This window comes from Gadus morhua, chromosome 12 (genome assembly GCF_902167405.1).
Source record: "Gadus morhua chromosome 12, gadMor3.0, whole genome shotgun sequence".
NCBI classification, from domain to species: domain Eukaryota; kingdom Metazoa; phylum Chordata; class Actinopteri; order Gadiformes; family Gadidae; genus Gadus; species Gadus morhua.
Genome location: NC_044059.1, coordinates 10,804,116 through 10,817,062, shown reverse-complemented (window position 1 = coordinate 10,817,062; position 12,947 = coordinate 10,804,116). Strand labels below are relative to the sequence as shown.

General features: G+C 45.1%; 2 protein-coding genes across 2 annotated transcripts; one reads left to right on the top strand and one right to left on the bottom strand.

Moving 5' to 3' along the window:
- The first annotated feature begins 274 nt into the window (after nucleotides 1-274).
- On the top strand, nucleotides 275-7,232 carry ndufs7 (NADH:ubiquinone oxidoreductase core subunit S7). The gene is made up of 8 exons (XM_030371980.1): nucleotides 275-356; nucleotides 1,110-1,146; nucleotides 1,738-1,812; nucleotides 1,919-2,039; nucleotides 2,620-2,799; nucleotides 5,851-5,897; nucleotides 6,348-6,436; nucleotides 6,998-7,232. The coding sequence occupies exons 1-8, from the start codon at nucleotides 296-298 to the stop codon at nucleotides 7,093-7,095; spliced, it is 708 nt and encodes a 235-aa protein (XP_030227840.1). The 5' UTR covers nucleotides 275-295; the 3' UTR covers nucleotides 7,096-7,232.
- Nucleotides 7,233-8,316: 1,084 nt separating this feature from the next.
- Nucleotides 8,317-11,066, bottom strand: gamt (guanidinoacetate N-methyltransferase). The gene is made up of 6 exons (XM_030371981.1): nucleotides 10,710-11,066; nucleotides 9,789-9,934; nucleotides 9,611-9,674; nucleotides 9,451-9,518; nucleotides 9,197-9,307; nucleotides 8,317-8,572 (listed from the first exon to the last, which is right to left on the bottom strand). Exons 1-6 carry the CDS (start codon nucleotides 10,882-10,884, stop codon nucleotides 8,432-8,434), a joined length of 705 nt encoding a protein of 234 aa, XP_030227841.1. The 5' UTR covers nucleotides 10,885-11,066; the 3' UTR covers nucleotides 8,317-8,431.
- Between the last annotated feature and the right edge of the window lie 1,881 nt (nucleotides 11,067-12,947).

The following is a 12,947-nucleotide window of genomic DNA, read 5'->3' as shown; positions in this document are numbered from 1 at the left end:
ATAGCCCTAAATGTGGGTCATGGATGGCAGACAGTTTTGGGTGGAGCCGCGGAGCTAAAATATAACATATAATAAACTTTTCGACAAGTCTGGATGATCAGTGCGGGGCCCAACAGCGCCCCCTCAGGCCAACCCAGGTCCTGCACCAGATTGGAGGGCCAACAGCGCCCCTTCAGGCCATCTTCAGGCCAACTAGGTTCCTGCACCAGATGGGGGCCCAACAGCGCCTCCCAGAGGTCCACTCAGGTCCTGCGACATGTCTGGATGATCAACAGCGCCCTCTTCTGGTCCACTCATGTCCTGCACCGGAAGCCGCTTTCGCACAACTATACTTTCAAAGATGGCGGCGCTTGTTGGTAAGTGATGTTTTGACTAAAATCCAAAGGAATTTGTTCCAATATGCGTGTGTTTTATCAACGTGGTATTTAGAGGGTGTGTACATATTCTATATATGGATGTTTTATTCGTTGTATGTCGTTGTCAGAAGCATAGTTTGCCCGGTTTCCTTCACTGCGCAGGCTGACCTTGCTACGTCTGTTAGCAGCAGAGGCTGCTTGAATAACGTTACAGACATTCGGACCTTTTTATAGCCACACAGCCTTCACTTCTGTGTAGAATAACAACACAAGGGCGATTCAATGTGCTTCGAGATAACATTGTTATGTTTTGTCATTGTGCTTTTCCTATTTAACTGTCATCCCATGCAAATGTCGTCGTATTTGATATTGACTGTAAGTAAAAGTGCACCATGAACCTTTATGCAAATGCTTTGACGTGTGCTAGTCCAATACAATGGGAATTGTTATGTTTCTTGTCTGGTGTTTGTTATTATTCTGGCTCTGGATTTGGAGCTGTGATGTCCTGCTGGAAGTATATGAAGCTTATTTCATCAACAAAATCACCCCTTTTTAAAAAAAACTCCTTCATCACCTTTTTATTATGATATCATTGACAGGTATCACATTTAAAAGTTATCTAAATCATTTTGAATCAAGATATTTACATGGAAATATTTTCTGAATGTACCCCCTTGTGAAGTAGTTGTTTAACCATGCGGTAATCTCGAAAAGGAGTTTGTTGAACTAAATAGTTTCCTTTCTCCCTCCCAGCACATCGACTGTCCTCGTTAGGCTGCTTCTCAACAAGGTAAATCCAGGCTAAGCCTTTCTTTGATTGAACTCAATCCAACTCCCTCCCCCTATGAGGGCAGAGTTTATAGAGCTCATTGACCTTTTATTCAGTATGATTCAATGCATTGAGTCTGTATGGTTACACTGTTGTGTAGTAATTACTAGGGCTGGGTAAAAATCTGAATTCATCAATGCACTGCAATTTATTTGTTCTCGATTCAGAACTTCTTTGCAATTGATTATTTCCATAAAAAAGGAAAAAATGAAGCATACTCAGTCATTGTAATCTAGAAGCGAGTATGCGTAAATGTACATGCCCTTTAACATTTGTCCTTGTTATGATTACTATTTTTATGCTGCAAGTTTAGCTCAGGAACAATATGATACAATGGTGTGTTCCCTTTTTGCTAGTTGAAGCACAATGAAATGGTTAATTCATTTTGAAATGGTTCATTCTAAATAATATTTAGGTATTGGTTCTGGTTTGGATCCTTATTGTCCACGGCTGGCCTGTAGGAATCCTTTAGCTTAATTCACTTTAAGTCACTCTGGATAATAGTATCTACCCTTAAACATGATTTTAAATATATTATCTTGTGTGTTCCAGGTCTATTTCGTATTTCGCCCTCCATCATCAGAAGTGTCTGCACCACAGCGCTAAAAATGAGACCGCCACTCACAGGTGAGCTCGCCAAGCCCCACCCACCGCTCCACTCCAGCCAATCGCGCTGGCCCTTTCTCAGAAGGCTCACTGACACTGTGTCTTTGCCCTGTGTGTTTTGGTCCAGTATTGTCGCGGTGAGGGAGAAGAGCACCGCGCTGGCTGCTGCCAAGCCCACAGCCGTCGCCAGCAGCAAGGGGGAGTACGTCATCACCAAGCTGGATGATCTGGTCAACTGGGCGCGCAGGGTGAGTCCCTCCTTCTCTCTCAGGCTCAGCCGGGATCTAGTGGTGGAATGCTACTCTTCCCTTCCCTTTGCCTGAATGAGCGCTTGTCTGCGCTGCAGTATGGATCAGGAACAGACGCTGAGCACGATAGGTCTATGTTGTGTACTCAGGGCCATCAGATTGGATAAGATGGGTAATACATTCATCCCAAAGTTATGTAACAACAGCAGCACACTGATACCTGAGCAACAAGGCTAACACCAACTTACTCCTTAATGACTGGCATCTACAATTATCCAAGTCATGTCAATCGCTTTGGATTCGTGTGCGTCTGCTAGTGACACACTGGTACATTACCGCATTAAGATACACTTTGAAAGCCTTATCATTTTGTGGTTCCCACTAATTCAGGGGTTAAGGCATGCGATGTTCAAGGCACACAAACTTCGAGTGGTTAGGCAGGATTATGAAAAGGTGTGTGTGTGTGTGTGGATGGATCCCACATGCACACTAGGTGGCGTTGTTCACAGAAATCCACATACTGTAAACCCTCCTCCCGATGTCTCCTCCCTCCTCCTGACGTCTCCTTCCTCCTCCCCAGAGCTCCTTGTGGCCTATGACCTTCGGCCTGGCGTGCTGCGCCGTGGAGATGATGCACATGGCGGCGCCGCGCTACGACATGGACCGCTTCGGGGTGGTGTTCCGTGCCAGCCCCCGTCAGTCCGACGTCATGATCGTCGCCGGGACCCTCACCAACAAGATGGCCCCCGCGCTACGGAAGGTGAGTGCGGCGGGGGGGGGGGGGGGGTCCGGTTTCCGACCGACCCTGTCTATTTATGTGCGACCCAAATTACTTTATGAGCTTTAAAGGTCCCATGACATGAAAATCTCACTTTGTGAGGTTTTCTAACATAAATATGAGTTCCCCTAGCCTGCCTATGGTCCCCCAGTGGCTAAAACTTGCGTTTGGTGTAAAACGAGCACTAGCTGTTCTGCTCGCCTTTGAAAAAACGGAGGCTCAAGCGCGCTGATTTGGAATGTCTGTGCTCATGACGTCATGAGGAATCTCGGCTCCTCCCCTTACTCTGCCTGGCCCGCCAAGAGACGTTGGCCCGCCAATGAGACTCGACCGTGCGAGCGCTACATGTGTGTGTGTGAGTACACACACTGTAACGCAAGTGTTTCTTGTCGGTTCTTTGACGTGTCTTGTATTTCCACAACGAGACTGGGTTATCTGAGCCATGTTTGAGAAGGAATTGGGGGAAAGGAACTTTGGTTTGACTCGCTGAAGTACATGAACTGCGACATGCCGCCGGTTGCCGCGAGGCACCATCGCCCGGCAGCGGGCAGCTGGCAGCAGGCAGCGCGCGGTTCAGTCGACTTCAGGTTGATGTGAAAGTGGAAGAACCAGAGATGTCGCAGAACCCAACAAAGTCGTTTGTGATTCATAATATCGTCTGGAGGCGCACACAATATATTATATGATATATATATATATGTATTATATGATATTATTTAGATATAGAGCTCCAGGACTGTAACGCAAGTCTGTGTAACGCCGGACTCTCGTCTCTGGTATTTCTACAACGAGACTCGTATTGGGGGTTATCTCAGCCAAGGTTGAGAATGAATTGGGGGGAAAGAACTTTGGCTTCGACTCCCTCAAGTCAAGAACATGAACCACGACAAGGAGGAGAAAGGGATCTTTGCCGGGCAGCGCTTAGGCACCTCCGCCTCCGGCAGTGGTCCCTCAGCGGGGCTCAAGCGGGAGACATTCGCCGCCAACAATCCCTTTCTCCTCCATGTCGTGGTTCATGTTCTTGAGGGAGTCAAAGCCAAAGTTCCTTCCCCCCAATTCATTCTCAACTTTGGCTGAGATAACCCCCAATACGAGTCTCGTTGTAGAAATACCAGAGACGAGAGTCCGACGCGTTATGCGCCATCACACCAACAGCAGAACGGTTATCCAAATAACAAGGAAGTGTACAACACTTGCGTTACACTCCTGGAGCTCTATATCTAAATAATATCATATAATACATAGATATCTATATCATATAACATATTGTGTGCGCCTCCAGACGATATTATGAATCACAAACGACTTTGACGGGTTCTGCGACGTCTCTGGTTCTTCCACTTTCACATCAACCTGAAGTCGACTGAACTGCGCGCTGCCTGCTGCCGGCTGCCCGCTGCCGGGCGATGGTGCCTCGCGGCATGTCGCAGTTCATGTAGCCTACTTCAGCGAGTCAAACCAAAGTTCCTTTCCCCCAATTCCTTCTCAACCATGGCTCAGATAACCCCCACGACAGTCTCGTTGTGGAAATACAAGACACGTCAAAGAACCGACAAGAAACACTTGCGTTACAGTGTGTGTATTCACATTGATGTGGACGTTGAAGAACCAGGAACGTCGGAATATCGGCTCACACAGCTTTTGGCCGTGATAATATGTATTATATGATATAGATATCTGTGTAGGCTATATGATAATATTTAGATATAGAGCTCCAGGACTCCCGTGTGTTCTAGAATATTTACAGAACACGGCTAAAGGCTGTGTGCGCCTCGCCATTGCGATACATCGACTGTAAACAGAGCGCATGGTACCGTCCCTGGCTGCAAGCTGCTCAGGGCCACACCCCCACCCTCCTCCTTGACACGCCCACCGAAACAGCGCATTTGGGGGAAGCTCAATGTGCGACTGGCTCGGAGTGGCTGTAACTCTGCACCACGGCTGAATTTCAGGAACGTCTTTGAATACTGTGTTAGTTGCCCACTAATACCTATATTAAAGAATACATAAAATAGCATGTCATGGGACCTTTAAAAAAAAAAAAATGCAAACTATAATTACGTTTTTGTACAGCACCTCTTCATTCTGTACAAGGATGAGCGAATTTTCTCGTTTTTAAATTAAAACAACCTACCTATCATTCGCTGCCGCTGGAAAGAATAAAATAAAAAAATTTAATAAATGCCCTACCTACCCATGACCTCAACTGACAACCAACAGGAACCAAGCTTTTTTTTTTTTTTAGGCCTGACGTTTTACATCCGGCCCCCGTCAGACGGATCGCTCCACGGCCAGGGGATTTATTTAGCAAATGCAGTTGTTGAAGAGCTCTTTGCAAAGCTCAATGCAGCACCCAATAGTTCTACAAAGTCGGGTTTCTTGTAGTTGGTTCGGTTCACCCTTCTCACCTAAAGCGAACCAAACTAGTCCACTTTGGAGCGGGCGTAGACCCTCGTTTTGTAGCAGACTATTGTCGCCTTTTCGGTCTGCACCAGAGTCCCTCTGACCTTATGCCAAACGAACCGCCGCTGTATCGGAGGTGGCGCTCCGTGGTTCGGTTCAGATGGAGCCGACAGCTCACCCGATATCTCTGCCCCGATTTTGTGTGAAAACAAACCAGATGCAGACTTTACTCAGTCGGTAGCCAAACCTGATGGATTCAGGCTGATGAGTGCATGGGGAAGTGGAGGAAAGATAATGGGAGAATAATTGGCATATGACACATAGTAAGTTGAGAGGGATTTGTGTTTGCTGTGTTCTAAAGCCAATGCTCTGAGGCCTTCCTAGAGGTACAGCATGCCCTTTGTTAATGAAGAGCTCCAACAAGTTTGTTCAAGAGATAATGTACTGTACAACGTAGAAGAAAGGTGGCGGTACCTCCTCAAGCACTCCTGAGAGAGCTTATCTCTATCCCATAGGCAAGTCACTACTACAAAGAGAACAAGTATATGAAAATAGAGGGATCAACGTGTTTCAACGCAAGACTCCAGTGTGGGGGGAAACCATCTGAAATTGCTTGTCTTTTCCCTGTAGGTGTACGACCAGATGCCCGAGCCCAGATACGTCATCTCCATGGGAAGGTAATGCAACTCTGCAGCTGTATGCTGACCTTTCAGACCCTTCCCCCCCCGTCTGCTGTTCCATCTCGCGCCGTGCCGTGTCTTATCTACAGAGGCTCCTCCAGCCGGCTTCTTCCATTCCTTTACAAATCGTTGGCAACTGTTCAACATTTGTACTCGTTGGCTCCCCTTCTGTCCCCTGAAAATCTGAAGTCTTTTTTAGCAATTCCTCTTGTATACCACTCAATATTACATAATTGTATGCACTTTATTTACTACTACGACTACTTCTATACTACTACTACTTAAAAGTTATAGTATATGAAGATTATTAAAATGTATTCATATTTCTTTAAGGGTCAGAGCTGCGTTATGCACTCATAACTGTCCGAATTTATTCACTATTGTAGTCAGCGTTGACACACAGGTTGTAAGATAAGGGCTAATATTGAAGGACTGTTTTATTTTTAGCTGCGCCAACGGAGGTGGATACTACCACTACTCCTACGCCGTGGTCCGAGGGTGTGATCGCATCGTACCGGTCGACATCTACGTCCCAGGTAGACTCACTGTTACCTCCACACCAAGAGCCATTCACGTTTTAAAGAAGGGTATTCGTGACACTTCTTTCCTAAGCAATTTGATCAAAAACGGTTTCTACGATAGGGGGAAACTATGTTTATTCTAGACTGAGATGTACTGTTTATTCTAGACAGAGATGCACCACTATATCAGCCAGAATGTGTTTGTATTGTAGATTGCGTAAATGTGTTTAATGGGATTTCCTCGTCGGTCCCAATCTGCTGTACTCAGAGGGATGATGACAAACCACTATCAGCCAAGACCTTTCTTATTGTCTCTCCCTGACTCCAACCTAGCCATATGTTTCGGTGTCAGTTCGTTTCCAAGAGAAACTTTTAAATAGACAGAGAAAAAAAACGCTTCGACAAGGTACAGTTTCTTTTTATAGGTCCTGTTACTAACCATCGTGTGGCGAACAAAGAATATTCTATATTCAAAGAAAATTGAGGCAATTCTCTTCTTTCAGTCCAATAAACATGTCACGATGACCTTTTGTGCGGACGCCTCATTTGATACGCATTCCCCTCTCCCACCACCAGGGTGTCCCCCCACAGCTGAGGCCCTACTCTACGGGACTCTGCAGCTGCAGAAGAAGATCAAGAGGGAGAAGAGGATGAGGATCTGGTATAGGAAGTGAGCGGGAGGCCGTGTGGCCGTGTGTACATGTTTCTTTCTGGGAGGTCTGCCAGGCTCCCAGGCTGTCCTGGGGGGCTCCTCATCCATATAGAGATTCACTAATTAACTTTAATAAAGTCGTGCTTGTCAGTTACTTAAGAGTTGTGTCTGGGTGTTTCATCGTTCAAAACTGAACTGTGGTTGCACAATGGATTCTAACTTGAGATTTCATTAATCATTCAGAGTATTCGTTTTTTTTTTTATTACGCATCGGTTATAAAACAATGTCCAAATTCAAAATGCTACTTACCAAACGTGTGTGTGTGTGTGTGTGTGTGTGTGTGTGTGTGTGTGTGTGTGTGTGTGTGTGTGTGTGTGTGTGTGTGTGTGTGTGTGTGTGTGTGTGTGTGTGTGTGTGTGTGTGTGTGTGTGTGTGTGTGTGTGTGTGTGTTCAGCTGTGGGCTCATGTATTGGTCCATACCCATCCTTCAGATCTACCCCCTTTTTCCCAGGGACCTCGTTTAACCGCATACCGCTCGATGATTAGACCCTACAAAATGTAATCTTTTGCTAATGAACAACACTAGGTTCACTTCATGATTCTCTTCCCTTGCATCAGCCTCTGCTAGTGATGGCACCCTTCATTGTGACTTTAGGCTGATCCAGAGTCTAGATTATCTATACCTCTGAAGAGTTGTTTGTTATTTCTGAAATCATCAATTAAAAATCAGTGGACAGCGCATGGGTCCTGTTAGAATATTACGTTTTTCAATTGAATTCAGTTAATAGGTCGCAACCTCCACTTCATTTTGATTATGCTCTATGAAATACTAATCGCCACACATTAGCAAACGTTCTCTTTAAGTCTCCAGGCTAGTAGGTTAGACGGTGCAATAGGTTTACTCTCAGGAGGTTAAACTTCGGGCCACATTCCTGTCGGAACGTTAAAATATCTCCAGAGAAAAGCAGATGCAGAGGCATTTTTAGGTACTTTTTTTTTTTGTATGATTATGAACATCTATAATCAAAGTCAAAATGTGTAACATTTTAACTAGCTTGAACTCTTAGATAAACTGGACACATCTTTAGTCAATACTGATTGCAATAGTATCAAAATCACATGATATAACTGATATATTCTATAAATAGAAAATGCTGGGCAGCCCGTACTTCGCTCACTGTCTACAATAATCGTATATTATTTCGGTATTATTAACCAATTACAAGAGGCTTTGAGCAGGAGTTCATACTTTCATACATTTATGGATTGGGGGGTCAAGGCGAAGATTCATTCTGCAATATCAAAATCCAACCAGATAAAAAAACGCTGAAGCTAGTCAGTGTGGTTTGGAAGGGCTTTACTCTTTAAGAATGGTGGGAGTGATCATCTTGTTAAAGGAGTAGTATTTGCATTCAGCTGGGGCTACAATGTCCATGGTGGTGGTGGAAATCTTCTCCTTCTTGAATCCGGCCTGGAGCAGATGGGACATCTGGGTCTCCTGAAAAGTCATAGAGGAAGCAGTTTAATCCAACAGGGTTTGTGTCTGTGTGTGTGAATTCACTCCATTCTTAGAAAAAAAGGTTATGCGGGATATATTCAGTCGTCAGACATACTGGTAATCAGTAGCTGCTGAGGGCTAGATAAAAGGGTTACATCATTGCACACACAAACACATTTTAAACTAGACATACGTGTGATTGTACACCTGGAAAAGACTTGAACGTCCTATATCGTGTTTATTTACAGATACCTGTCCAATCATTACTACCAATCGGTACTGGCTGGTGGACTACTGGTTATATGTCGAATCTCTGATGAAATATAAACCCTGATGTAGGTGAATCATTTATTTACATATCCCTTGTAGGTAAATTATCATTTATTTACATATCCCTCTTAGGTAAATTATCATTTATTTACATATCCCTTGCCCAGTAGACAGTCAGGGCAAGGGATCTTTTTTTGCCCTGTACACTATAGACCGACAGGGTAGTGGGGTGAAAGAGAGGGACTTGCATGTGGCATAGGGCTGGATTTGGGAGTCAAATCTGGCTTTTATCAGTCAGAACATAATGCATTCACAGGTGTGCTCCAACGCCGCCAACTCTTTGAGGGGACCCACCTGGAACATGGTGTCGATGCTGTTGAACTTGGCCTTCAGCAGGTCTCCCCAGGAGGTCAGGTTGCAGTAGGTCAGGACGCCGCCGGGCTTCAACAGCCTGTGGGCGTGGGCCTGAACACAAGAGAAACACACCCCGTCCAATCAAATCACCGCCGCCGACGATGTGTTAAGCCTGATTGGCCGATAATGGTTAAGCTAAACGATCCCTGCTGAATCACAGGTGAGTGGGTGGGTGGGGGGGTTGGTGGTCTTACCCCGATGAAGTCGAACTGGTGGGTGTGCCACTTGTCCTCAGAGAGGGGGTAGGTGTCGTACAGAATGCCTGTCGGAGAAGAACAGTTAGCCCTTTGACAGACTCCACGCAATCAGACAAACGGATTGAGAGTTCTGGATTCCTGTTGCTCTCGGTCGTACCGTCAAAGTGGTTGTCGGGCAGGGTGGGCACGACCTCCTCCCAGAGTCCTTTCAACGGGACAATCTGTACAAAAGAAAGCAGTTACATTGTTATCCTCAGTTATGCACTGGTGGAAGCCACACACACACAGCCTTGGAGACTCCCCCCCCCCAGCTCAGACCACACATTGTAACCCACCTTGTGTGGCTGGGCCTTGGCCCACTCCTGTAGCCGGGCGAACACGCCGTCGTTGCACTCGATGATCCAGTGCTCCTCGATGGGGAATGACTCCACCTTGGTGGCGGCGATGGCCATGCCGAACCCAATCTCCAGAACCCGGCCCCCTATGGAAGGGAGTGAACAAAGCGCATCAGCACAGGCAAAACAATTAAAGGCGTTTTAATATAAAACACGATTGGAAGAGGTGACACGAGTCTTGTTTGGGATTGGTAGCCACCCGATGTGGACGGGACAGTTCAAATCCATGATGGATGGCTAAAAATGAAAAGAATTTGGGGAATGCCCATAAGGGGACATTTGGTCAACACGTGACCCTTGCAACAGTTGAGGGGGTTGATCGAGTGGACGAGGAGCGAATGATATAAATAGTTCTGGTAGTAAGCCATTTATTGCAAGTTGGACCCCAAACTCGTCAAAATTGTGTTTTTGCACGCGTCTTTGAACATAGTTTTTGCAAGTGTTCATGCAATGTCGCGAAGTAAGAGCGCTTCAGTGTCGGAACAAGTATTTCAGTGAACCCATTAATCTCGTGTCACGGACTGTAAACAAAAGAAAACTATTTCCGAATTAAAATTCTTGTCGCGTCGAGCTGCACTTTTTTTTTTAACCCTTGCAGCACAAACGGCGACTTCTCAGCGGTCTTTCATTCACACACACATGGGGCCCCCGTCGTGTCTAATGTCTTCGTGGGTAGAGTAACACCTGCCACCAACACTCACCCTCCTCCACGTTGCGTTTCACAACTTTTGACAAACCTGCGACAGGCGCTCTGGGAAAACACTTTAAACTTTACGCAATCGTACAACTTTACGGACTGGACATGCAACAACTAGTGTTCCTCATTGCATCGCCTCTAGGGCGGTCAGGGAGGGTTTGTACCTTTAGACGACGCTACGGTCGCCAGGGAGTGCATGTACGGCGTCTCCCAACGCTCCATGACGGGCTTGCCCAGGATCTCCAGGTGGGTGTCCGCCTCGTTGTACCCGGCGCTGGCGTCATGCCACCCCTGTTTGCAGTCCTCTCCCTTGGTGAATATGGGCGCTGCGGTCGTCATTGTAGCTGCGGTTGGGTTCTGTTTTGTGTCAAATCTGCGGCCGGGTCTGTAAAAGGGGTAGACTCCTTAGTCCACTCGTTCGCAAGAGGAGGGACTCAACCCTGGCAGCCGCGATTTAAAGGGTCCCAGAAGTGCTGACTGGGCTCGTCGTCCGCGTAACATAAAGGGGCGCTCACCAGGGGTCACGGCGCGCACGCCGTCCAAGGCGCAGACTCAGACCTGCTCACTGTTATTATGTTGTTCTATTTGAATGATTACAGAAAGCACTGTTGCTTGTTCCCCATTCACTCACCCTAACCCTATGCGTTACATGGGTTGATTTCAGTTTGAACTCTTTCCAAGAGCCGTGCCGAGGAACCCGTTTACTCGTAGATAGTAACGGACAGCAGCTGTCAAAGGCCAAATGACAAAGGTCAGGGCTGGATCCCAGAATGCACCCAAAAGCCTGCAGCAGTGGCACTATAAATGATAGGATTTGTCTTTGAGACGCTGATGTTTTATTTTATTCAAGAGTATATGCTTTCAAAAAATAACAATGATATATACAAAAAAAACACGTCATTTAGTAATGTGGATACCATTCAGAAATGCTCATAATTAATTCCACTCAGCTAGAAAAGTCTTACATTATCTGATACAGTAACACTTTACATTAATTCATCCGTTAAGACCAGGACAGAGTAGGCTACATCTTAATGTGTTTAAGCAAAACCAACATCCCAATACAGGACAACCTCAATATGATATCAATATTGCATAGGAGTGCAATATTGTGAAGTAAACAGTTGGTGCTTACTCCTTTTCCAAATAAATGACATTTACTTCATTAAGATGCATTCCTAGTTTTGAGAAGATCCTTCCGAAAGACAGTGACAAAGAAGTAGGAAGATTAAATAACAAACCCTACACTTAAGTCTGTCCGTTTACTAGTTTAGGCAGCTGCATCCCATCAACGGAGGCTAATAATATCAGAAAAAACACTTCAACAAACTCTGGAGGGCAAGGCAGGATAGTGCAGCTTCCCAGCTCAAAGGTACTGGGTCAATCTTGTACTGAGCAAGATTCCTAACCCCTATGCTGATTAATGATATTTATGAACTCACTGTACGACACTTTAATAAAAGCGTCTTAAACAAGACTTAATTGTAAACATTATTTACTACGGAATCACCTCTCTAATGCACACCATTAACTTAATTGCAAGTCAAGCCATTAAAAGTCACTGAAGACCTCTTAATCAACCAGGAAGGACAACACACGGCAGACATAAACACCACAACGCGCATCTCATCTTTAGCCATCCTGGGTGACATCCATTTGCATTTTAAGTTTCCAAGTGGCTCCTCATTACAAGGATTCTTATTTTATAGTGGTCCTGTTTAGATAGTTTGTGAGAGCATGGCATTAACACTACCCAGGTTTGAGGTTTGATTCCCACTGGGCTACCAGGTTAAGAGATGGATGCACTCCCTGTATTGTACAGAGCTTTAGATGAAGAGATGGCATATGTTTCGTATATTTAGTCTTTTGTTCTTTGAACAGAATACTGGTTGTCTCAATATGTGGTTCTCCATAAATGTTGACAATGTATCAAGTTTATTTATCATGTAATGTTTTTGGTTGTCATGTCTTGTGTGTGTGAATAACCTGTTTGTCTGAAACAGTACTTCTTAGGACACGTGAATGAACATGTTAAGGAGGTCAGGAAACGTCAAACGGATGATATTGCAGTGATGCCAGTGTGTAGAAGTAAACTTTCTCTTCTAAATACTTTTTTATAATATAATCGTTCACACAATGCACATGCAGCTTAGTGAAGTTGCCTCATGTACCTTGCTTAAAAGCTTTTCCTTCATGTTATACCGCAATAATAGAAGTCTTTAGTCATTTCAACTGTATTTGAGTTTTTAAATATAAAAAGTTTGAATCTTCCTTTTATGAATGACTTCTTTAGCCTTAAGCTTTACAGTTGGAATGCATTTCTGTGATGCACTTTGCATCGTTTCCTGAAGGTTTGGGTGTATGTAAATTAGAAAAGGGTCATAAGGATTGCCACCTAAACT